Source organism: Xenopus laevis, chromosome 5L (genome assembly GCF_017654675.1).
Source record: "Xenopus laevis strain J_2021 chromosome 5L, Xenopus_laevis_v10.1, whole genome shotgun sequence".
Taxonomy (NCBI): domain Eukaryota; kingdom Metazoa; phylum Chordata; class Amphibia; order Anura; family Pipidae; genus Xenopus; species Xenopus laevis.
Genome location: NC_054379.1, coordinates 17,805,645 through 17,832,753, shown reverse-complemented (window position 1 = coordinate 17,832,753; position 27,109 = coordinate 17,805,645). Strand labels below are relative to the sequence as shown.

Below are 27,109 nucleotides of genomic sequence, written 5' to 3'. Positions count from 1 at the left end.
AACTTAAAAGTTGAACCACCCCTTTAAGCATATTACAGTTACAGACCAGCAGCGTTGGTTCAGAAAGATTCCTCTTAGCTCTTTTCCTATATGTGAATATCTGTTTAGCTTAAAGAGATACTGACATCAGAAAATAACCTTTTTTATTATCTATCATAACATTGTCTTTGAATGCTATTTATAATTATGCCATAAAAGCATTTACCTGATGCTTTTACATTACCTTTCTTACTACCCTGTTCCTGTATGAGGGGGCTGCCATATTTGTGCAGCAGGAGTCCGTTAGTATTAGAAACTCTAACGGACCGGCTGAGATGGGACAGTCAGGTTGGCAAAACAGTCAGGTTTAGGAACTTCAAATAACAATTACTTACAGAAGCAAAACTATCATTGAAAATCGATGACCTATAGGTAACTTTTAATGTAGATTAATATTTTCAACAGCATATTTTTAACGTTAGTATCACTTTAAGTTAAGTCTACTGGAAGATGCTTGGAGTGCTTTGTCTTGACTATGCATTATACTATATTCCCAAAGACTAGTTTTTATTTCACAGGTGAAACAGACCCTTTTCATCACTAACCTGCCCAAGAACGTAGATAGAGAGACAATACGCCTTCACTTTAGGTAAGGAAAACTGTGAAATGAGATCTTTATGTACAATTTGTGTCTTTTTGTGAATGTACACCAGTACACAGACAACCCACACACATTAGTTAGTTGTTTTATAAGGCAATGGGCACACAGGCTGAAGACTCGGGCTGTTGTCAGCCTGCATATTTTTTGCAGGCTGAGAGAAGCAGATCTGCTCCCTGTCCCATCTCCATTGATTTGAATCTGATCTGGCTAAGCGATGATAGCAATTTGGATCCATTGCCCTGCTGCTCCCCTTGCCTTTTCAACGGAGGATGGATTTCGGTGCAAAATACAAAACATTGCATTTCAGTGCTGAAATCCGCTGCGTCTGCCAGCACCTGAGCGGAAACAATGCTTCTGGGTGCAGGCAGACCAGGAGCAGAAGAGTAGCTGGGCAGTGGATTCTCGGCCTTCAGAGAAACTCAGGCCGAGATCCACCAACATCTGTCCCTGACCCGGAGATGCCTTCTTTCGCATATTTGAGCTAACCTGTTTCAGCTCCACTGTGTGTGAGCGCACACAGGCTGATTGGAGTCAAATCAATGGAGCAGGGGCAGGGAGCGGATCCGCAGGGGCAGGGAGCGGATCCGCAGGGGCAGGGAGCATATCCGCAGGGGCAGGGAGCGGATCCGCAGGGGCAGGGAGCGGATCTGGAGGGGACAGGGAGCAGATCTGCTTCTTTGTCATGCAAAAATATGCAGGCTGACAACAGCCCCTGCTCCATTGATTTGATTTCAATCAGCCTGTGTGCCCATAGCCTTAAGGGGTAAATTTATAGCGCTGTCGGAATTGTTTGGTGCTGTGTTTTGGAGCAGGCTAGAGATTAAGAGGTTACTGTGTCCCTTTTTTAAATGTTAACACCACATTTTTTTTATCAGAAATTGACTCATACTGTATAAGGGTATTTCCATTTTTCTCTGTTGAGATTTCTCTGCGGATTATATCAATATTATTTAAACTAACATATCACAATTGCTTTAAACAAGTCTCTTAGCACCAAACATATTTTCCCTCTATCCTAGTGAGGCCTATCCCAGCTGCCAAGTGAAGGAGGTTCACCTATGCTATGATGTTGGAGACCTGATCCGTCTTTCCAAAGAGAGGTACTGCGAGGACATAAATAAAGGCAGTATTGCTCAAAAACTTACATTGATCTGCACAGCATTGTTGGGCAAAAGCCTAAACTCACAAAAGTCTTGCCCAAATATGATGTACCACCAGCCGGTCAGGTTTTTGCCCTGCCCAAGGCTCTATGTGGTGGCTGCAGCAACAAGAATAGTGTCACAGTTTGACATGAGCAGGAGCTGAGTGAGCGCATGGAACTTTTAACATTTAAGGCATTCTGTCATGGGAAATGTTTTTTTTTTCAAAATGCATCAATTAATAGTGTTGCTCCAGCAGAATTCTGCACTGAAATTAATATCATAAAAGAGCAAACAAAATTTTTAGTATTTAATTTTGAAATCTGACATGGGGCTTGACATATTGACATTTTCCCAGCTGCCCGTAGTCATGTGACTTGTGCTCTGATAAACTTCAGTCACTCTTTACTGCTGTACTGCAAGTTGGAGTGATATCACCCTCTACCTTTCCTCCCCAACAGCCTAACAACAGAACAATTCGAAGGTAACCAGATAGCAGCTCCCTAAAACAAGATAACAGCTGCCTGGTAAATCTAACAACACTCAATAGTAAAATCCAGGTCCCACTATGACTCCTTCAGTAACATTGAGTAGGAGAAACAACAGCCTGTCAGAAAGCAGTTCCATCCTAAAGTGCTGGCTCTTTCTGAAAGCACATGACCAGGCAAAATGACCTGAGATGCACCTACACACCAATATTACAACTAAAAAAATATATATAGTTGCTGGTTCAGGAATTAAATTTTATATTGTAGAGTGAATTACAATGTAATTTAGAAATAAAAACGACATTGTAAAAATCAGGACAGAATCCTTTTAAAAAGGGCTAAATTGATACTGTAAAAATAATTATATGTGTCCGTTTAGCGTCAAGGGCCCATAAACTTTATTCAGTCTATGCTGAACCCTAAGCTTTGTAGGTAAATAATAACCAATATATTGTTTACTTTTTTTCTCTTTGTAAATGAATGAATCTTTGCTTTTGTGACAATTACTTTTGGGGTTTTTTTTGTAGGAAAAAGGCAGAAAAAAACTTGGCATATTTTACAAATCTGCTTAACAAGACTGGGAAAAGAGTTTCAATAAACCCAAAGCCCTGCGGTCAATTCTGTTGCTGTGTTGTCCGTGGATGTGAAAGGGTTTGTACCTATTTATAATAAAATCCTTCAGAATGTAGCTTGCCTTGCCTCTCCAAAAAGAAATCAGCTGCTGTATATTAAAATACATACTAAATAAATGTATACTAAGGGGCAGATTTATCAAGGGTCGAAGTGAAAATTAGAATTTTTTAGTTTTTTTTTATGGCCAAAACTGTAAAATTTGACTAGGGAATTGTTAAAATTCGATTCGAGTTTTTTGTAAAAGATTCTAATTAGATTTTCAAGATTTATCATACACAGGCCCTTTAAGAACTCAATTTGACTATTCGCCACCTAAAACCTGCTGGATTGCTATTTTAGTCAATGGAAGACGTCCTGGGATCAATTTGGAGTTGTTTGCAGCCTTCCTGACTCAAGAATCGATTCAAGTTTTTAAAACTCAAATCAAATTCGATTCAAATTCGATTTCAGTTTTCGGGTCAATTCTATTCACCCGAGTTTCGAAAATTAGATTTTTTTTAATAAGTTTCGATTGGTCAAATTTTGAGTTTATGGGAGTTTTTAAAAACTCACCTGAACTTGAAATTCGACCTTTGATAAATGTGCCTCCCCATATGTATACTGTATTAAAATATGATTATAAGTTCTTCACACACATTTCACCCTCCTCCTCTGATAATGTTTCTATTACTACCAGGGTTTATATTTGGTTATATGACTACACTGTTCCCTCTTACTTACTCTGTCTGTTCCCATGCAGGAGGATGCTATTGAGTACTATTCTAAAGTTAGAGATAAAGTGATGGACGAGCTTGCAAGAAAGCAGGAGGTGGTTTACAGCGTTCCTCTGGGAATCGCATTTGTTACATTTGCAGACAAATCAATGTCAACTTTGTAAGTGCCATTTCATTTATTTATTTACAAAACACTTTAAGGGATACTGTCATGGGAAAAACATTTTTTTTTCAAAACGCATAAGTTAATGCATAAGTTCTGCTCCAGCTAGGGTTGCCACCCGGCCGGTAAAATACCTGTCGGGGCCGGTATTACAAATTTACCGGCAATGTAGTTGCCGGTAAATTTGTAATAGGATCAAAAGGAGCCCTCGGCCTGCCCCCAATCCCCTGCAACTTACCTTTTTCTTTGCCTCTTCTGGCATCCGCGGGTCTCCGTCACGTGGCCCCGCCCTTTTTGACGTCACGTCCCGCCCCTTTTGACGTCACACCCCTCCCATTTGAGGCCCCGCCCCCAGCAGCCGGTAAAATTTTTTATAAAAGGTGGCAACCCTAGCTCCAGCAGAATTCAGCACTGAAATCTGTTTCTCAAAAGAGCAAACAGATTTTTTTATATTTAATTTTGAAATCTGATATGAGGCTAGACATATTATGGGTTTCCCAGCTGACCCCAGTCATGTAGTTTGTGCTACAGTGCTCAGTACTGTACAGTAAATTGGAGTGATATCACTACCCTCCCTTCCCCCCAGCAGCCTAAAAACAGAACAATGGGAAGGTAACTAGATAGCAACTGCCTAAAACAAGATAACAGCTGCCTGGTAGATCTAAGAACAGCACACAATAGTAAAATCCAGGTCTCACTGAGACAGTGTAAACCGTGTAATCTAGAAATAAAAACGACATCATAAAAATCATGACAGAATCCCTTTAAATGACTCATTTGGATAAAAAGAGTGAGTAAAAGGGTTGAAATGCCTGATAGACGCATCACTTTGCCATGTTCCTCATTTCCAGTATTCTGAAAGATTTCAATGCTGTAAAATGCAGTGGAAACCCGTGTGCACACGAAACCCAGCCGTCCTCCTACAGCAAAGAGCTGGGCACATCCAAGTGGAGTGTGACCTATGCCACCTATCCAGAAAATATATGCTGGTGAGTTTTGATGCCAACTCTAGTTGTATTAGTAATGTAATAAATATATGTATAATAAATTGGTAATAGATTAAAATTGACCCATGGCACATGTGCGGTGAGGCTCTTCTACCTACCCCTGTTCAACGTGTCACTCTATTAACATAATTCACATACAGATATGAGACCTGTTATCCAGAATGCTCGGGACCTGAGGTGTTGAGGATAACGGATCTTTCTGTAATTTGGCTCTTCATACCTTAAAGGAACAGTAACATCAAAAAATGAAACTGTTTTAAAGTAATAAAAATATAATGCAGTGTTGCCCCGCACTAGTAAAACTTCTGTGTTTGCTTCAGAAACACTACTATTGTTTATATAAATACAGCTGCTGTGTAGTAATGGGGGCAGCCATTCAAAGGAGAAAAGGCTCAAGTTACACAGCAGACAGCAGATAAGCTCTGTAGAGCATAATTTTATCTGTTATCCACTATTTAACTTGTGCCATATTGCCTTTTTTCAATTTCCGCCATTGCTAAACAGCAGCTTGTTTATATGACTATAGTAGTGTTTCTGAAGCAAACAAATCAGTTTTACCAGTGCAGAGCAACAGTACATGATATTTTCATTACTATACAACACTTTTATTTTTTGGTGTTACTGTTGCTTAAGTAGTAGAAAATCATTAAATAAACCCAATAGGCTGGTTTTGCCTCCAATAAGGATTGATAATATCTTAGTTGGGATCAAGTACAAAGTATTGTTTTATTATTACAGAGAAAAAGGATATCCTTTGTAAAAAATATTATTATTTGTATAAAATGGAGTCTATAGGAGACACCCTTTCCGTAATTCGGAAATTTCTGGATAATGGGTTTCCGGATAACTGATGCCATACCTGTATAATAAAGCACTTTTTTTGTTTTTATATTAAATTAGCTGGCCCGGAAGTACTCCATCTTCGTTCATTTATCTTTTCATTCATTGTTTTATTTATTTTTCTCTTTAAAGGGGAAACCTCTCGTTACAGGGTGCAAAGTGGTGGGCCCGATGTTTGGGCATCAACTTTTCCCTCTTCATCGTTCTCTTCTTTCTAACAACACCTTCCATTATTATCTCGACCATGGACAAATTCAACGTCACCAAACCTATCCAGTCACTAAATGTAAGTACCTGCCATTTTTGCTTTAGGCAAAGCTGTTCTACGTTGTGTGACTGTTTTTCTCCTACTAACATGCCAGAAGTCCTCCTAAAAAAATAAGCCTCGATTATTCACTATTTTAGAAAAAGTTCAATTAATACAGAATTAGTGAATATCCTATGCATGGTCATGCTATATGATGAGTTTGTGCTTAAACTTTCCTTATCAACTAATTACTAATTTAGTGTCTTTTTGCCCTTTCACCCAGCTTTCAGTTAAGTGAGGAGGGTTATTTGTGGGATGTATCCAACTATAATCCACGTAAGAGAGGTTTTGCTATTTAAAAAGCAGCAGTGATACAATTTGAATTTCATAATGCCGCACAGCAATAACTTCGTACTTCTTTCTTCAGAACCCTGTGATCAGCCAGTTCTTCCCCACTCTCATGCTGTGGTCATTCTCAGCGCTGTTACCTACTATTGTATATTACTCCACAATAGTTGAGGCTCATTGGACTAAGTAAGTATTTAGTATGATTTAGTGGTGTAATTTTACACAGATATCTGCAAATACAGTCCCTCCTGTGCTATTTTCATTTCTACTGTCTTGTGCTCCTTCATAATGATTTTTGTAGCAAACCCACCATATTGAAGTCTTATCTCGTAAACTCTGCCTTTTTGGCATCACAAGATGAACAACTTGAAACAGCAGTAGTGAAACAGCAACACTTCATTTATATTTTTAGCTATGTCACAGCTGTAGGAAGGGTACCGGTGTTTAGCTGTAGTGCGATTTACCTTAGCAATTAGGCAGTGGTTTGAACAAGAGACTGTAATATGAATAGGAGAGTCTAAAGAGAAAGGTAAAATGATAAAATGTAGCAACACAGCTTTACAGAACAAGAGTTTTTTTTTCTGCCAGGGTCAGTGACCCCCATTTGAAATGCTGGGTAACCTTTTGCAGCAGCAGAAAAACTAAAGTGCATTGGTGTTCTGACCCATGACTAGTGACCCTTTTTGCATTATTTCCTATTTGTGCATAGGCTGTGACAATATGAGGTCATAAATCTTCCCTTATCTTGGTTCCCATCTCCAAATCCCTTTGCAATCAACATCTCATCTGACTCCTTGTCTCTAACAGATCTGCAGAGAACAGGATTATGATGCATAAAGTGTACATCTTCCTCATTTTCATGGTTCTCATCCTGCCGTCTCTAGGACTCACCAGGTAAGGAGCTTCTGACTGTTCTGCCTATGTGCTGTCTCAGCCAGGCAAAATGCTGGGTGGCAAGTCAAGTTGAATTAGTATGTATTACTTTATTCATTAGTTCCCCTTAACACACAGTGGCCAATGGCTTTATTAACACAATGCTAGGTCTTTAAGGAGCCAATAATAATCAATTTTACCCCACATGTGGCTGGACAATTTTCAGAAGTCCTTGGTTTGGTTGGTATAGCGAGTGAGCGTATCACAAGAGGTATTTGGAGGGTGTTGCTGGTTTAGCAGAAGTCACATTGCATATTGGTACATATTGTTTTCAGGTACAAGATGCAATTAAGTGAATATAAATAAAGCCATTTCTAAGCACCCTGCATCCTATAATGCCGTAGGTCTGCTGTAGTAGCCTGCAGATACACCAGCCCTGTCCATTTCCTCAGGTGCTTTGCTGATCTGGACCAAGATGTTAAATAAATCAAAGAATGCCACTTTTTTCTCCTTTCAGTTTAGACTTCTTTTTCCGCTGGCTGTTTGACAGAGCAGTGGATCTTCAAGGCCCCGTCAGGCTGGAGTAAGTAGTTTTCTTATTGAATCAGTCTATTTTTTTGTTGGGCTAGTAACTTACATAACTTGGAAATCTCAGTGACCTGGGTAGGATGAACTGTAAGCAGATGCACTATAACTTACCGAAACTCCGCTTGCGCTCCTCTTCAGAAAAGGCGATCCATCGTGCGGCTCTCGATTTCTCCTCCCTGCCTTCCTTATAGGAGATAGCCAGGGAGGAGAAATCGAGTGACGCATGATTGATCGTTGCCATGTTGCCTTTTCTGAAGAGGAGCGCAAGCAGAGTTTCGGTAAGTTATTTCTTAATAAAGACTTAGCGATTTAAAAGTTTCATGTGTATTTGTATACTAACGAATTAAAAAAAAAAATTGATGTTGTTGATCCTTTAAAAATCCCTTGACTTGCTCTAGTGAGTGAGCCTGTTTCTAACAGCTCCTTCTTATCTCCCTGCAGATGTGTATTTCTTCCTGATCAAGGGGCCTTCTTTGTGAATTATGTGATCGCTTCTGCTTTTATCGGCAATGGCATGGAGCTATTGCGCCTCCCGGGTCTTATCTTGTACACCATACGCATGATCATGGCCAAGTCTGCTGGGGAGAGGCGCAATATTAAACAGGTATAAATAAGCCTTGCAGTCACAATCATATTTCCTTTTTTTCCCCCCTTATTTTCAAAAATAAAAGGAAAAATTAAAACAAATAAAAACAAAACAATTATAAGTATCCAGGCCACATATACAGTACTTCAAATTACATGTAGCTGTTCCTTATCATGTACAATTGTACAGTGTATATAAATGTCCTTGCTGTAAAAAAATGTTGCCTACAGGTTATTTTCTGTTCTTATTCAATTTTTAAGAATAGAAGAGTAGCAATTTTAAAGGATACATTTTGTGTTAAAAAAATACGAATGTAGTGCGTTATACTCATTTAGATATAGAAGAATTATGCTTAAAAAAAGTAGTGTTTTGGGCTGATTTATTTAACTATTTGCAAAAACCCTACTAGCCCCGCAAACCTGTTCCAACTCTTGCTCCCTGAAATCCCAGGCTGTGCAGGGGAGCCGACGGCACTCAGCTCACTGCACTGTGGGACAGGAACCAATCAGCAACTAGCAGGACCTTATAGGGAACTGAAGCCTGTCTGTTCTTGTGTGACTGCAGGGCTGTGATTGGCTGTCCCCTCCTACTGTGCTTCCGGCAGGGACTGTTAGGACACGCCCACCCTTCATTTGAAACCGGGACAGGGACCAGTGAACATCTATAGGGAGTTCTAATAAAGGGGCTATTTTTAAAGGGGAACTCCAGCTTCCAAACCAAAATTTTATAAAGAGGCCCATATAACACAGAAACCCCTAATATACCCATCACAGTTACCTGTTTCTTCAATAAGTATGAATAAATGGCATTTTCTATACTGAAATCCAGCTGTTTAACAGTTCTTCTCTTTTTGCATCAATTGAAATCCTGGCGGGAAGAAGGGACCACTAAACAATGATGTTACAATTTGTAAAAACTTCTCCACAGCGTACAGACAACATGCAGGGACTACATAACCCACAATGCATTGCACTGTGATGTTCCGATCCTTATTGAAATCACAGGGAATTGTTGCATTTGGAGGATGCAGGCTGAGGACAGATGGCTGTTGATACAAAGTAACAGTAGTCAGCCAGCTCAGCAAAGTAGTCAGACAGATCAGCAGGAGAGCAGGAGGCTAGGCTTAGGGAACTGTCAGAAACCAATTAAAAAGTCTGCATATTTTTAAAATGATGTATATTGCTTGAAATTATGTTTTCTTTTCAAAAAGCTTAAGTTATGTTTTTGTGCATTTCTCCTGTAAAGATTATATTAATTTTTAGCACCATCTTAAAGCAACACCATATAGTTTATATAATTGCCTACAAAATTAGGGGTTTTTCATTATTCCTATATGTCTCCTTAAACCACATGTGGGGCAGGAGTTGGTATGGACAGGTGTAACTTTACAGGTGCTGAAGAAACGTTTTCTACTGAATCAGAATCAGCCTGTCTTTAATTGAGATAAGGGTATTGTAGAGGTTTTTGCTTGTTCCCATTCGTCAGAGGTAGGCTTAGGGCTGTGATAAGACCACCATTCCTCTGCTGATGTAAATGGTTTTGGACTTGTTAGCATCAGGTTCTGGTAAATTCTTGACAATTATCATACTCTGGGCCTTTAACTACTCGAATTTGACTATTGGCCACCTAAAACCTGCCGAGTTCATGTATAAGTCAATGGGAGAGGTCGAGGGACCAATATGGCAGACAGCACACTTAATTTGTTAAAGATTCTGTAGCTGCCCCTTAGAGGAGAAGGAAAGGCTAAAGGTGGCCATAGACACACAGATCCTATCGTAGGAATCGAGGATTTGTACGTTTTTCGGATCGTGTGTGGCGTGTGCCTTTTATTCTGATTAAAAAGGTGTATTCTTCTTGCTTAAAGGAGGGGCGGGTGATCCTTTAAGCTCGTCTGTACAGCACTTATGACCCTCTTGTATTCATTCTCCTTTTATAGACTTCTTCATGGCAATGATACATGAGGAGATTAGTCGCCCCGTTATTTATCTTCTCTAGTGCGCGAGACCTAATCACCTTCAGATGCTTTCCCAGCGGCTAACATGCACATCGCCGCTGGGGAAACATACACGACACAAAGTTGTGAGGAAACTTCATGCTACTTCGGAAAGTACCTTTGCCACGTATGTTCTGAGTTATGTTTAGGCTGTAGTTCCTTTAAAGGAGAAGGAAAACTACTGAAGCAGTTTATTGCCAATAGATTAGCCACAATAGTGCAAGCTATAACACTTTATTTATTCTGCAGCATGCTTTACCATAACATACCAAACAGCTCTAGAAACTCTCTGTTTAGGATAGCAACTGCGACATCACTTCCTGCCTGAGTTTCTCCCTGCTCACTCATAGCTCTGGGCTCAGATTACAGCAGGGAGGGGGGAGAGGAGCAAACTGAGCATGCTCAAGCCCTAGCCCTGGAAGTTTATGCTGAAAGAAGGAAGTCTGATACAGAAGCCCATGTGTACACAATAGAAGGAAAGAAATGCTGTGTTTCTTTTGACAGAGGACTCAGAGCAGCTTTACTTTGAGGGGTTACTGGTGTATTTATATAGACCTTTCTAATAATACTTACTTAATTTTACGGTGGCCATAGACGCAAAGATCCGCTCGTTTGGCAACATCTCCAAACAAGCGGTTCTTTCCCCGATATGCCATTAACGAGCATGGCTATATCGGGGGTAATCTGATTGTTCGCCGAACGATCAGATTACCATGTGCCATGGGCTACGGCTGGATCGGTTGGGTCAAAATCAAACCCGACCGATTGACCAAAAGACCGATCTCCGCCGGACGAAAGTTGTCGGCACACGCCACATACGATCCGAAAATCGGACGAATCCTCGATTCGTACGATAGGATCTGTGTGTCTATGGCCACCTTTAGCCTTTCCTTCTCCTCTAAGGGGCAGCTACAGAATCTTTAACAAATTAAGTGTGCTGTCTGCCATATTGTGCTTTCCCTTTTTTTTGTATGTGTCTGTGTCTCACTTTGTACCATTGATTATTTCTTTATGTGTGTAACCCATAGAGCTTTCCAGTCACACTTATAAATCATTTAAATAATAACATCTCTTTACAAAGAACAATTATTAGCCACTACAATTCAATGGATATTATGTAATACAGATGGTTCCCCTAACATTTGGAGGCACATTTATCAAAGGTCGAATTTCGAATTCATGTACGTTTTTTTAAACTCTTTTAAATTCGAATGTGTTATTTTAAAAAAAAAAAAATCTAAACTCGCACATATTTTACCGACTCGAAAACTCGAATCGAATTAGACTAAACTCGATTTGAATGTCAGGAAGGCTACTAATATGTCCTAATTGGTCCCTCGACCTCTCCCATTGACTTATACATGGACTCGGCAGGTTTTAGGTGGCTAATAGTCAAATTTGATTTCTTAAAGGCCCAGAGTATGATAATTCTCGAAATTCAAATTAAAACTCGAATCGAGTTTAGATAATTCACAATAGGAATTTGAGAGTTTTGACCATAAAATAAATTCGACCCTTGGTGTGATTGGCTGAAATTATTTGCCTGGGGGCTGAGCACAAACTGGTGATCACAGGGCTTTACTGGAAATCCTGTGAATTGTATGAAATCACTACATAAGTCCATCATCCGAGTGATGCAGTCTGGCTGGAGATGTTTTATGCTTTTGCCTTACCTTTGCAGAACCAAGCCTTCGAGTATGAATTTGGAGCAATGTACGCCTGGATGCTGTGCGTGTTCACTGTCGTCATGGCATACAGTATCACTTGCCCAATCATCGTACCCTTTGGTAAGTGTTAAAAGCTGTGGTGGCATCTGCTACTGTTCATGTTAGTACTCAGACTATGGATGTCTGGTTGACATGAATGTGAAGGTGTAAGTCCATGGAATCACAGTAACTTTTCCTTCGGAGTTTGGCTGAATGTACAATGCAGTCCTTAAAGGATAAGTAAACCTTTAGAATAAGTGAATGTGAAATTGGTGAGGGTGCACTTTTGCCATTTACATTCATTTTTTATTTTGATATTAAGGGAAATATTTAAAGGGATACTGTCATGGGGAAAAAAATGTTTTTTTTTCAAAATGAATCAGGTAATAGTGCTGCTCCTGCAGAATTCTGCGCTGAAATTCATTTCTCAAAAGAGCAAACAGATTTTTTTATATTCGATTTTGAAATCTGACAGGGGGCTAGACATATTGTCAAATTCCCAGCTGCCCCAGGTCATGTGACTCTCTCTAAATAATGGATTTTTTTGGTAGAAGATGCTTCTAGTTTTCTCACTAAACATGCTCTTTCCCCAGGGCTGATCTACCTGCTGCTGAAACATATGGTGGATAGGCACAACCTTTACTATGCCTACCTGCCCACCAAGCTGGATAAGAAAATTCACTTTTCTGCTGTGCGTCAGGCCCTGACAGCCCCCATTCTCTGCCTAATGTGGCTTTTCTTTTACTCCCTTTTGCGAATGGGTAAGTGATTTCTTATTTATCTAACATTTACTCACCGTGAAGAGGGGACGTTTAGCTGTAATATATGTTTAATGTGTTATGTGACCTATTCTAAGCAGTCTTTCAATTGGTCACTGGTCAGATTGCTGTGCAGCTTTATATTTATTGTTATTTTTAAATTTTTTGCTTATCTTCGTTTAATGATTTATCTCTCACTTTAAATTTCATATTGCTTCCTGGTTGCTATGGTAGTTTACCCCTCCGGCCAGAGGACTGTTTCAATTCCAGGCCTGAGAGCAGCAGGACAAAAACATCAAAAATTAAAAAACACCAAAAATATAGTAAGGAAGGCCACTTTTACCTTTATCAGAGTTCTGCTGTCTACACTATATAGCATGCATTTTCATTTTAAAGGAGAAGCAAACCCTAAAAAACAAATTAGGAGAAAAATGCCAAAATCTTACATACTGAAATTACTGCACCAGCCCAAAGTTTCAGAATCTCTATAACAGTAATGATTCAGGCCTTCAAAGTTGTGCATAGGGTTCCCCATAACAGTTTACATGCTCAGTGAGCTCTGGACTGCTGTAGAGAAATTAAGCTTAAAGGAACAGTTCAGTGTAAAAATAAAAACTGGTATAATATAATAGATTGGCTGTGCAAAATAAAAAATGTTTCTAATATAGTTAGTTAGACTGGTTAGTTGGACTGGTACAGAAGCCCAAAATATAATGTGCAGCATTAGCCTAGCCTACTTCTTTGTTAAGCTTCAGTTCTCCTTTAAGGAACAACCCTTTAAAAGGATAAATAAACCATTAATATAAGTGATTGTAAAATTGATGAGAGTGCTATTCTTAGCACTTTTGCAATGTACATTATTTTTTTTTTTAATTCTAAGATATTAAGGGATACATATACTGTTAATATGAATTAATTTTTGAATATGCAAGTTAGGGTTCATCTTTCACAGATGATTCGGGATTCAGCCAAATTCCAAAATCATGGATTTGGTGCATTCCTAATTAAAGGATACATGTACATGAATGAATTTTGTTAGGGAAAAAAATGTAAAATCTTTCTCAAATCTTTCCTAAGCAGAAGAACATCAGAGCAGCCTCTTTCTTTCTCCTGACAACTTCCTTGACTACTTGGTGGTCAGACTGGTCAGAAAATGACCAGCAGGTGGAGCTGCTGTAACAAAATTCATTTGTGAGACCAGTACATGTACCTTTAATTAAGGATGCACTGAATCCATGATTTTGGTATTTGGCCAAATCCTTCATGAAAATGTGTCCAAATCCGAACCCTAATTTGCATATTCAAATGACGGCCATGAAGAGCCAAAGAGGAACGTGTGTGCAGCGCGAAGTTACAAAAATTGTTTACTTCCTGGTTTGTGTGACGAAAAGTCACATGATTTTAAGGATTCAGGGCAGGTGATTGAATTCAGCCAAATCAGAATCCAGCTGAAAAGGCAGAATCCCTAACCGAATCCTGGATTCCTTTAATATCTTGGAATTAATGATAATGAATGTACATTGCAAAAAGTGCTCAGTCAGTTTTACTTTCACTTGTTTTAAAGGTTTACTTATCCTTTAAAAATGTAGGCATTGAAACATTACAGTTTGGGTTTATATGCAGAGACACCGGCACAATCTTATTATACCTCTGTGTGGAGGGACAAGTGAAAATCAGGCTGACATGCCAGTACTGGGCTAATTTGCTCTTTTATCTCTTTAGGATTCACGGCTCCATCAACACTATTCACCCTAATCATCCTGCTTATAACCATTTTGATCTGCCTGCTTTATACCTGTTTTGGCTGCTTCAGGCACCTGAACCCAATGAATTATAAGGTAAGTGTTATCTCTGTTCTGTTCTTTGTCATGTCCTGGGGGGGGGGATAGAATGATCCCAATTAATCCCTTTGTATTAGGCCTTTAAGTCTGGAAATGGAATATCCCGATACCTTCAGTGGTGAGAGTTCTGCTGTCATTTGTCTGCTCTGAATGATGTTTCTCATGTACAATAAATTCGTATAAAGTGATTCATTCTGTCATGATTTCTATGATATAGTTAAATGATTTATTTCTAAATGACACTGTTTACACTGCGAATAATTCACTCTACAATATAAAATTTAATTCCTGAACCAACAAGTGTATTTATTTTAGTTGTAATATTGGTGTGTAGGTGCATCTCAGGTCATTTTGCCTGGTCATGTGATTTCAGAAAGAGCCAGCACTTTAGGATGGACGTGCTTTCTGGCAGGCTGTTGTTTCTCCTTCTCAATGTAACTGAATGTGTCTCAGTGGGACCTGGCTTTTACTATTGAGTGCTGTTCTTAAGGTAGCCATAGACGCACAGATAATATCGTACAAAACTATATTTGGTGCATGTATGGTGGGAAAAGAGCCGATCGATATCGGTAGATCAGGCTGGACAGAACATTTTAAATTTGAAGGACCCAAACATCAGCCACGAGGAAACTTCAGCCAACTTTGGAAAACGAATTGATCCGAGTGCTATCCCGCCACCGATTTACATTTTAGCCAGCGGGGAGGCAGTTCGGGGAGATTAGTTTCCCCAAAGAAGAGGAGATTTGTGAGATTTGTGACCGTGTGCCCTAACCCTTAGATCTACCAGAAAGGGAGGGGATGATATCACTCCAACTTGCAGTTAAGAGTGACTGAAGTTTATCAGAGCACATGTCACATGACTGGGGCAGCTGGGAAACTGACCATATGTCTAGCTCCATGTCAGATTTCAAAAGTATTTCTGCCCCCTTTGTGGGCCTCTGGAAAGGAAAATTTCCGTGGGTCCTTAGAGTTCTACCTCCTTTGTGCTTACCACTCTGTATCACAGAAACATTTTTCCATTAACAAAATATATATAATTTCACTTATTAGTTAATCACTATGGGGCAGATTTATCAAAATATCAAATGAGTATTGATCAATGGGTGAAAGTTAGAGTTTACCATTTGATAAATACCATTCTAAAAATCCCATAGGAATAAATAGAAAGTGTGTGAGCTCTAATCTCATACAGGTATCAGATCTGTGATGTGGAAACCCATTATCCAGAAAGTCCCGAATTACGGAACGGCCATCTCTCATAGACTCGATTATAATCTAATCATTCAAATGTTTAAAATTGATTTCCTTTTCTCTGTAATAATAAAACAGTAGCTTGTACTTGATCCCAACTAAGATATAATTAATCCTTATTGGAAGCAAAACCAGCCTATTGGGTTTATTTAATGTTTACATGATTTTTTTTATTTAGTGAAGACAATCCTTCATATATTGTTTCATCTAGCAATGGGTGAATCTGTGCCAAAATTTGTGAACCGCATTGAAGTCAGCGAGCGTCAAAATAATTTTGACGCAAGCGACAATATTTTTATACGCACGACTATTTGGTCCAAATGCGTTAGTCATTGGGCGTCTGAATAATTTTTATGCACGTCATTTTTTATGTGTGTTGAGTTTTTTTGCTGGTGAATTGTCATCGCAGTTTCATGAATGAATTCACTTGTGGTGAAACGCGGAAATGTGCTGCAAATTCGTGTCTGGCGAATTTATTCGCCCATCACTAGTTTCATCTACTAAACACTTAATTTTGGACACACAGTAATATTTCAATACAGGTATGGGACCTGTTATCCAGAATGCTCGGAACCTGGGGTTTTCTGGATAACGGATCTTTCCGTAATTTGGGTCTTCATGCCTTAAGTCTACTAGAAATTCATTTAAACATTAAATAAACCCAATAGGCTGGTTTTGCTTCCAATAAGCATTAATGATATCTTAGTTTGGATCAAGTACAAGATACTGTTTTATTATTACGGCGAAAAAGGAAATCATTTTTAAAAATTTGGATAAAATGGAGTCTATGGGAGACAGCCATTCCGTAATTCTGAGCTTTCTGGATATCGGGTTTCCGGATAAGGGATCCTATACCTGTATTATATGTTATACTGCATTACCTTTATTCTGCCATTACTGTTATTGGTATTATTACTACATTTATCAATTGTACCGTATTCCTTTCCCTTTTTACAAATTAAGAAGTTAAAAGTCAAAAAATAAAAAAATAAAAAGATTTTTTAGTAGATTTAAGGTGTGGAGATCCAAATTACAGAAAGACCCCTTATCTGGAAAACCCCAGGTCCTGAGTATTCTGGATAACAGGTCCCATACCTACATTTTAATAAATCTACCCCTAAATCTGTGTTCTAGAACTACTAGTGTCTTTCTGTTATCACCTTTGGTATCTAAAGGTGGCCATACACGGAGAGATCCGCTCGTTTAGCGACATCGCCAAACGAGCTGATCTCTCCCCGATATGCCCACATTGAGGTGGGCAATATTGGGCTGATTCGATCATGGGCCCTAGGGCCCAACGATCGGATCAGTCGGATCGCATCAACGAACAGATGCGGCCGAAATCTGACGGGATTTTTAGTCCCATCCGTTCGAGGAGATCTCGATCGGGGAAGCCCGTCGGGGGGCCCCATACACGGGCCAATAAGCTGCCGACTCGGTCTGTCGGCAGCTTTTACCTTTACTCCCTTTAAAAACACCTGTCAGGTAATATCTGCTGTATCCAGTTGTCTGCTGCTTTGCGTACATATGGACAGCCCTACTTTATTAGAGAAAACAGATCAATGTTTGCTTGTTTATTTATGAAACTACATTAAATTTTTCTTGGCTTTTGTTTACTGCAGATAGAAGAAAGGTCAGGAGGGCAGACAGATACACCACAGGAGGGACAACCACGAAAAGCTGCTGTAAGTTTTGCTTTATACACTGCACCAATGGGAATAATTCAGGGTGTCTGAAAGCCAAAGCCTATCAGAACTCATTCGCTATTTAATTAGCTGATGCTTGCTTAGAAAACCTGATTCATCGTCATTCTTTATTTATATAGCACTAGGGTTGGCAACTTTTAAATGAATACTTACAGTGGGGGCAGTGACCTAAAGGGGGCGTGGCATATGTGATTATGATGTAGAGGGGGCGGGGTACTGCACACAATGGCCTGAGGATGAGTAATGGAGCGATCTTGAAGAAAAAAGATAAGTGTCGGGTAGATTAAGGACAGGCCAAGGGCAACTACATTGCGGGTAAATTTGTAATCCCGGCCCTGGCAGGTGTTTTACCGAGCAGATGGCAACCCTATGTAGCACCAGCACAGTTACACACTGCTTGACATGTATTTATAACAAACAGGGTACTCATGAAAATTTAATAAACAAGGGTTACAGGATAAAAATAGGATCCGTACACCCTAAAGATGTTCTGCAGCAGTTACTGGTCTCTGACATAACCCAGATCAAAAATTATACAATGGGACACAATTGCTTAGCAATGAACGTTAGAGCAATTCCACACACAGTTATTCCACACACAGTTATTCCCCAGCTGGTGGGGCAAAAATACACTCTGGGGCACATTTTTCAAGGGTAGAATTTTGTATCCATGCAAGTTTTTTAAAACTCTCATGAACTCAAAATTCGACCAATCGAAATTTATTAAAAGAATCAAATTTTCTAAACTCGGGTGAATAGGATCGACCCGAAAACTGGATTTTTTTTTTCTCTGAAAAATGTCAGGAAGGCTGCAAACAACTCCAAATTGATCCGTGGACGTCTCCCATGGACTAAAACATCAATTCTGCAGGTTTTAGGTGGCGAATAGTCGAATTTGAGTTCTTTAAAGGCCAGAGTATGATAAATCTCCAAAATTGAATTCAAATGTTTTTTTAAAAAATTTAACAATTCCCTTGTCAAATTTGACAGTTTTGGCCATAAAAAAACTCGAAAATTCTAATTTGAATTTTCAGTTCGATCCTTGATAATTCTGCCCATCAGAATTACCCATTCATACAGTTGCGACCTCACCCCTTTAAAACCGAACACATATGGAATCCACAGCCTGCATGGCTAATTATGTAAAATTGATGAGAGTGCTATTCGAAGTACTTTTGCAATTGACATTCATTATTTTTCTTTTTTTCCCAAGATATTAAGGGATACATGTACTGTTAATATGAATGAATTTTGTTACAACATCGCCACCTGCTGGTCATTTCCCACCAAGTACTCAATTAAGTTGTCAGGAGAAAGAAAGAGGCTGCTCTGATGTTCTTCTGCTTAGGAAAGATGTGAGAAAGGTTTCTAATTTTTTTTCTCTAAGCAGAAGAACATCAGAGCAGCTTCTTTCTTTCTCCTGACAACTTCATATTAACAGTATATGTATCCCTTAATAACTTGGGAAAAAAAGAAAATAAATAATCTAAAAACAAATGCTCTGTAAAGCTACAAATGTATTGTTATTGCTACTTTTTATTACTCCTCTTTCTATTCAAGCCTCTCCTATTCATATTCCAGTCTCTTATTTAAATCAGTGCATGGTTGCTAGGGGAATTTGGACCCTAGTCACTAGACTGCTGAAATTGAAGTGTTACTTAATAAAAAGCTAAATAACTCAAAAAACATAAATAGTAAAAAATGAAAACCAATTGCAAATTGTCTCAGAATATCACTCTCTATATCATACTAAAATTTAACTCAGAGGTGAACAACCCCTTTAAATCGGTTTTGTCTTTTTAGATGTACGTCCCTTATGTATTGCTCTCTGCACCCTCGGAACAAACAAAGTTGGGCAGTCAAGAGCACCAGACCTACGGGACCCTGGAAGCAACAGACACAGCGTTTTACACCGAGGACCACACAGCAACGCTTGTAGATTTCGAGGCCTCGTAAAAAAAGGGAGCAGTTGCAAGAAATCAACACAAGGGGGAGTCCTTGTAACTTACATTTAGTGTCCAACATGGAAAAGGAAGGAAGAAAGAGGGGAGAGATATTCTAAAAAGGATTCCGGATGCTGTGCAGCTGTCCCCTGAACAGCTGGCCCAGCTATAAAGCGCACATGTTGGAGGGCACAAGGGGGGGGGCATGGTTTTGTTAAGATTTCCGGAATGGTTGTGCACGTTCTTCTGATTCTGAACGGACCCTTCCATTCAATGCAATTTTTGTTTTGTTTTGTTGCCATTGATTTGGGCACACAGCTGTCCTGCTAAAAGGAGCTGCTTGTGTATTCAGAGTCCGGTTACTAGAAGATTCCCGCTATAGCCAAAACTGTCCTGCAAGGAATCGTGCATTTCCAAAAAGGACTGTGTGTGTGTGTGCCCCCTGCTCTGAATACACACAAAGCACAAATCCTGCATGTGCCAAAGAAAAGAATCCAAAACCTTTCTGCATTTCACTATAATATTTATGAACCTTTTAAAAGGAAATGTTATTTCTTCTGACTCTATCTTAAAAAAAAAAAAAAAACAACACTGTCCTTGGGCCCCAACAACAACATATAAATGTCTGCCTTTTACGTTGCCTTTTGGGGTGTTGACACAGGAGAACAGGAGGAAGATGATGGGTAACATGCTCAGACCTACCCATGCTTCTGATTGGTCTAACTGTGCTTCTAAGTTGTCTGCCTAATCAACTACTTTGCTGCTGATTGGTCTGAATGTGCTACTGATTGATGTGCTTTGATTGGTTAACCTATTTAGTTGATTTGCTGCTGACTGATTTGCATGTGATCCTCGCTGTTTTAGATTGAACCAAATATGCTGCTGCCTTGAAGTAGCTGGTGCTGATATTTTGATTTTGATGACCAGGGGGTTAGTGACCCTGTAGGGCAGATCGTGCCTTCGGGCAGAACTACATGGGCGATTCCCACGTTTTCGGCGGATCCGATACGCTGTGCCAAAATGACAGAAAATAAGGTAAGCAACAGCAATGTCATATGGTGTCGCAGCGTTCATTCGACATGACAAGACTGTCAGATGCAGACGCAGCATCCGACATTTCTATTTCTTACCTTATTTTCCATCGCATCCGATTTGACGCCTGCGTTTTAGTGCATCGGATCCGCTGACAATGCATGGAAATCGCCCATGTAGTTCTACCCTTAGACCCCCCCATTGCTGACCTGTCTATTCAATATTAGAATGCTCACTCATTCAAGCCCTGCCCATCTGGTATTTGGCAATACACACGGAGAGTTGGCATTGCACCATCCTGCACATATGCCCTGTCATATTTCCTGGCCACAGGGGGCTGGGCTGTTGCTTTCTGGATATGGCTTGTACCTCTATCACCAGACGTCTATTACTCAGGACCTTTGGCCTCCACTTTCCAAGCTGTACCAGCACCCCAACACAAGTATGAGATAGAGGATGTCCCCCATTCTAACACACCCTGTCTTTTAATTGGCTAATGCATGCTTACACCTCACCATCTATACAGTTAACAGATGCATCCCCATATGCTCATTAGAGTGCTCTGCAGCCATTCAGAATATAGCAGTGTATTTAAATAGTATGCATGTAGTGTGGCTAAAATCCACTCACACATTCCCAGCTGCAGACTTCATTAAAAAATAGCACAAAAACAACAAATAAAGTCTATAAAACTAGAGCCTGTGACCTGCTGATATCCTTATATTTCACACTAAATAATCTATTATTTTATGTTCTTGAAAAAGCGACTGTATATGACTGTATAATAATGTATGTACTGCAGTGCTGTTGCATTGTAGTTAATGGCAATATCATCATCATCATCATTTATTTATATAGCTCTGTCAAGATACGCAGTGCTTTACTGCAGTTATAGCAAACAGGGAATAAATGGTGGATAACAGACAAGGTTTACAGAGTACAATAGGGTTAGAAGGAACAAGAGATTAGAGTTTACAAACTAAAGGTTAGGGTACAATTGAGACATTAGGATTATATAAACACTTGGTCATTTTTAATACAGCAGTGATTAATTAAGGTACATCGAATAAGCCTCTTTAAACAGATGGGTCTTTAAGGAGCGCTTGAAAGTTTGGAAAGAAGGAGAAAGTCTGACAGCTCGGGGCGAAGTGAGGCGAAGATCAGAAGCAGCCCCTACTCAAATCTAAATATGCAGAGAAAGCACACAATAACATGTTACCCCCATATGTAATAAAAAGCACTACGTTTGCCCAGGAGCAGTAACCCATAGCAACCAATAAGGTGTTTGCTGCTAAACAGGTGACTAGTAAAAGCTACTTTCTGATTGGTTGCTATAGGTAACCGCTCCTGGGCAAACTTAGTGCCTTTTATTACATAACCCCCTATACTGACCCTGCACAGGAGTCAATTCCCATCAATGCTGCCCCTAAGGCATGTTCTAATTCAGTGGTCCCCCAGGGGGGCACAAGGGACACAGTGTAGTTGACTAAAGTGAGTATTTAGAATACTTTGTCCAGTGAGTAATTTCCTCCTAGTGATAGATTTGGCCCGGGCTTATCTCATGTCTGGGATTCTTGGCCGAGGGGCTGAGAGACAAACCCACAGAGATGGAACATTCCACATTCATTATTTTAGCAGCAGGGACCCTAACGAGGAGTTATCTTCCCCCCTGCCAAAGACAGTGAGCTTGACCTGAGGCTGATTCTCATTACTGATACAGACATAAATCTGTAGGGTGACTGAGCTGTCTATATGGGGCTGGGAAACAAACTCCCCTGGGTGCTGCTCATAATGGGACTCCTCAGGGTAGTAGTGATAGGTGGGAAGTGTTGGGTGAGATAGTCAGTAGAATAAACCTTTATATAGTGGCTCATACAAAGTCTGATTTCCCTTGGCCCTACCAGTCCTTAGGGTAGCCCTGCATATAGTTTGGGCTTTTCTGGCATTTAACAAGATCATATTTGTTTCCCATTGCTTTAAGTTTTAGGGGGGTGTTCCCGTTTAGGTAACTTTGTATAAGTTTTTAGATGGCTAATTCTAAACAGCTTTTCAACTGGTTTTCATGATCTGTTTATTGTTTTTGAATTATTTGCCTTCTTCTAACATCTTTCCAGCTTTCACATGGAGGTCTCCGTCCCCATATTAAAAAAAAACAAATGCTCTGTAAGGCATTTGTGACTATTTTTGACTCCTATATCTACTCAGGCCTCTCCTATTTATATTCCAAATCAATGCAATGCAATCAAATCAATTGCTTGGGGAATTTGGGCCCTTGCAAACAGATTGCTGAAATTACAAACTGGAGAGCTGCTAAATAAAAAGACAAATAAGTCACAAACCACAAATAATAAAAAAATAAAATCCAATTGCAAATTGTCTCATAATATCACTCTCTACATCATCATTTAAAGATGAACAACCCCCTTAAGCACCTACTGTATAATTATTAGCTTCTTTCTTTGGTTTCTTTTCCCTTTTATAAAGCAGGAAAAGTCCCCTAAGTTTAAAACTATGGCAGCATAGGTATCCCCTGTACTAAGCACAATTCAGCAGGAACAGCCCCTAAGTTTGCTCATAGTCTGTACAGAGAGATACCATAAAACTATGGCAGCATAGGTATTCCCCTGTACTAAGCACAATTCAGCAGGAACAGCCCCCTAAGTTTGCTCATAGCCTGTACAGAGAGATCCCATAAAACTATGGCAGCATAGGTATTCCCCTGTACTAAGCACAATTCAGCAGGAACAGACCCCTAATTTTGCTCATAGCCTGTACAGAGAGATACCATAAAACTATTGCAGCATAGGTATTCCCAGGGCAGCCATCAGGGGGGAGAGTTGTAAGGGGGGCCCTGGCCACGCCACACTTACTTGATTAGCCGGGCCCCCCATCTTTCTGAGAGCTGCTGACTTTGGGAAGGCATGGAGGTTTAAGGGGCCCTGGCCACCAATTTTCTTATAGAGTGGGGGGGGGGCCTGGCCACAAATTTTCCACAGTCAGGATCCACTCTGGGCCCATTATACTCCTCATTGTTACACCCCCAGCCTTGCAGGGTTCTTATTACAGTCTTTAAATATTCCAAGAAAGTCTGGGCCCTGACCTTAAACCCAACAAGCTCAAGGACATGTTCTAAATGGAGATACCCAAGGCACTGCAGGATATTTGGGCTTTGCACTGGTCTGAGGTAGAACTGCGATGTTCCAAACAGCCGCCCCTCCTATTCAGGTTAATGGGAAGTCCTCTGGTTATGGCAGGAATCAGCATTGTCTGACTGGCACCAGTTGGGACCACTGATCTTCTGGTGGTACCTACCTGATATCACCAGCTTCTCTCATAAACAGTATCTTCATCATTCATTTATGAGGGAAGCAATGCTAAATGGGTAAAAGAGACTTGGCCATTAGTGCACCATGGTGGTCAGATTGCTGCATTATATAGGCCACAAGGGAGGCTGAGACTTTTATATTACTGGAAATCCTCCCCTTATCGCAGGTTATTCTGAAGGAACCGCATGACATCACAATTTTCCCATAATTTCCCTATTGTAGTGTCACTTTGCAACAGCCGAATCAACTCCATTATAGCGTCACTGCTTTCTGCCAATGATATTACCCTGCTAAAGTCAGGAGCATCACTCTCTCACTGGCACCTACCTCCCTAGTGTTGTCTAGAGGAAAATAACAGAATATATGCCTTGGGCTCATTCACAGAGAGCCAATAGGAACCTCTCATTGCACAGAACAATGTGTTTATAGGAATGGAATGGGTGTTTTTTTTCATTGTGGTTCATTTTTTTGTAAAAATAATAATATTGTGCCTTTGTTTAGCCGCATGCTGTAGGTACATACATATACATACATATACATACATACATACATACATACATACATACATACATTACCACCCGAGCAGGCAGCACAGCTTTTTGTATGGGATATACCGGTAGTGCTACTATTTAAATAAACACAAGCAGCCTACAAACTGTGTGTGTGTGTAGATATATATATATAAATATATATGTGTGTGTGTATAATACCTTGTTTAGCACAGATTCACCCTAAAGGTCACTTTCTTTTCTTTATTTTTTGCTCCCCAGGTTCCATGAAAAATGATGGCGCTCCCACCCAGATTCATCTTTGCACAAACTGCCAATATCTCAGTCTTTCAGACCACAGCCTTCCCTATCCCTTTAATATTAATCCTGACGACGATTCAGAGAGAACCGAAACGCGTTGATGTAGGGTAGATTGTAATACTCACCCGTGAGTGCTCCTAACTATATCTATATATATATCTATATATATATATATCTATATATATATATCTATATATATATATATATATATATATATATATATATACTACTGTATATATATATATAGATATATATAAATATATAAATATATATATATATAAAACCCTGCCCTTTTCCTAATCGATTGTCTCTAGTCTGCCCCCTGCCTGCCATACTCAGTACTTTCATTCCTCCTACATCTCTCCCTGTCCCACTGTCCAGTGTCTTGTCCTTCTGTCCATGGCTGTTACTGACAACTCTGATTGGACGAGACTTTCTTCCAAATTAAACAAACATGACCCCCTGCTCCTCATCATCTAATTTAAAGGCTACACTGTGTTTTTATACTAAAATGTTTCCTTTTACTGGAACACTTTTGATAAATGACCCAAAACTGAGACTTACAGAATTCCTTGGATTCTGGAAACACACTCTTTCTGATTATTCATTTTTATGGGGATTATCTAGCAGTGGACTGGTTAATGGTGTGGTCCTTTGTTTCCATCATATCACTATGTCATTAATGGGGAGAAACAAAGGCGCAGCACCCGAGCAATTAGTCTGCAGCCTCCACCCAATTCCCATTCATTGCTCCTGATTCCAATGGGAAAGCACTCCCTGCATCTTCACTCCCTGCACCTTGTGTAGCCGCACTTATGGGGAACTTCGGTTAAATGCAACATAACGTCTAAGCAGATGGTAGTGGAGTTCACCTTAGAATTGTTATAATGAAAGTCTAAATCTCAACCCGGATAGAAATGCAGAATAAAGTGTAATATCATTCAAATAACTCAAAAAAGGGTAACTACAACATTATTATTATAATATATCTCTCTAAAGTAAACTTAGGTTAACCGCCATATGATGTAACTTGGTTCAGTCTGCTCTGCTGAGCACTTTTTTAATATACTGTATTTGTGTTGTTTAGGAAATGCAGATTGACCACTGGTGACCATGGGGTTCATTATGTATGCACATGGCTCATACAATCAGAAGCTTCTCTGGATACTGAATGCTTTGTCCTGAGATCTGGAAGGGTGGATCTATTTCCCTCTAAAACAAACCTCGGGTGGGTCATCATCACCTGACCTTATGGAAGTTGGCAGAGGGGCTAGTGTCAGAGAATGTAGAATGTACCAGCAGAGCCGACAGAGAAGTCTTAAGGTGGCCATAGATGTAGCAATTATGACCATTGATCATTCAATACAGAAATGTTAGAGCTGAATTGTCACATATACAGACAGAAACAATAGAATCCAGTCGCTGATGTTGTGGTGCCTTCAAAGGTGCCCGATCAAAATTTACCAGCCATACTTATTGATTAGCCGACTGATATCCAAGTCTTCTGCTTGTCTCCCACCATACACGCACTGAATATCGTACGAAAATTAATTATGTATGATATTATCAGTGTGTCTATGGCCACCTTTAGTTTAAAGTAGAATGCATCCCCCTAAATACGCCCTCCTCCCCCCTGGCCTACCTGGCACCCTGGGCAAATGCCCCTAACTTAATACTTACCCCTCCTTGCAAGTCCTGTCCAGCGGAGTTCACAGCAGTCGTCTTGTCTCCTTCCTGTAGTGATCGGCATTTTCGGGCGCATGAGCAGTTGGAGGAATCTTCTGTTGCGGAGATACTGTGGATGCACCGAAAGTCACAATATTTCCGTTTTTTTTATGTGGAAATGCGCAGTAGCTCCGCAACGGAAGATCCCTCCAACTGCGCATGTGCCCGAAAAATGCCGATCACTACAGGAAGGAGACAAGATGACTACTGTGAACTCCGCTGGACAGGACCTTCAAGGAGGGGTAAGTAGAAAGTTAGGGGCATTTGCCCAGGGTGCCAGGTAGGCCAGGGGGGAGGGGGCCTATTTAGGGAAGGGGGATGCAAATTAGGGGGTTGAATTATCCTTTAAAGTAGAGTGGGCCTGGGTCCTATTTCATCTACAAGCAATGGAATAACAGATTTCAGCTACAAGAGGACAAATAGGACAGGCAAATAGTATAACCATGCCCCCCCTCCCCAAAAAAACCCACAAAAATACTGACCAGTTGCAAAGTTGCTGTCATTACTTGAGTCTACAATACCAGCCAATATCTTATATCACCTTGTCCTTGAAACTGCAACTTTAATCAACTTCCAAATACACATTAACATTATTTGTATTTGTTTATTCCTTTCTGCACTCCTGGTTCTGACTCTTAATACAATGTTGCCAAAGCCAGTGCTCCATCAGCCAGTTCAAGTCTCTCAATCTGCTACATTGTTTCTAAAGTCAGAACCACCACTGCACAGAATAGCAAGGGGCAGAGGTATAATT

At 40.0% G+C, this 27,109-nt stretch overlaps 1 protein-coding gene across 4 annotated transcripts in view; it reads left to right on the top strand.

The window, feature by feature from the left end:
* The window catches only part of tmem63a.L (transmembrane protein 63A L homeolog), a 44,951-nt gene extending 22,398 nt beyond the window's left edge, over positions 1-22,553 (top strand). For 3 of the 4 annotated variants that reach the window (XM_018262656.2, XM_018262655.2, XM_018262657.2), the window contains 15 exons: positions 558-628; positions 1,660-1,740; positions 2,795-2,918; positions 3,640-3,773; positions 4,628-4,765; positions 5,756-5,909; positions 6,298-6,404; positions 7,026-7,112; positions 7,609-7,674; positions 8,121-8,283; positions 11,940-12,045; positions 12,558-12,725; positions 14,445-14,560; positions 17,437-17,499; positions 19,324-22,553. In XM_018262656.2, coding sequence (XP_018118145.1) covers positions 558-628; positions 1,660-1,740; positions 2,795-2,918; positions 3,640-3,773; positions 4,628-4,765; positions 5,756-5,909; positions 6,298-6,404; positions 7,026-7,112; positions 7,609-7,674; positions 8,121-8,283; positions 11,940-12,045; positions 12,558-12,725; positions 14,445-14,560; positions 17,437-17,499; positions 19,324-19,476 — 1,731 coding nt within the window. In that variant the 3' untranslated portion in view covers positions 19,477-22,553. The remainder of the gene's footprint in view (positions 1-557; positions 629-1,659; positions 1,741-2,794; positions 2,919-3,639; positions 3,774-4,627; positions 4,766-5,755; positions 5,910-6,297; positions 6,405-7,025; positions 7,113-7,608; positions 7,675-8,120; positions 8,284-11,939; positions 12,046-12,557; positions 12,726-14,444; positions 14,561-17,436; positions 17,500-19,323) is intronic. The other variant, XM_041562570.1, reaches the window with a different exon arrangement.
* Positions 22,554-27,109: the final 4,556 nt, after the last annotated feature.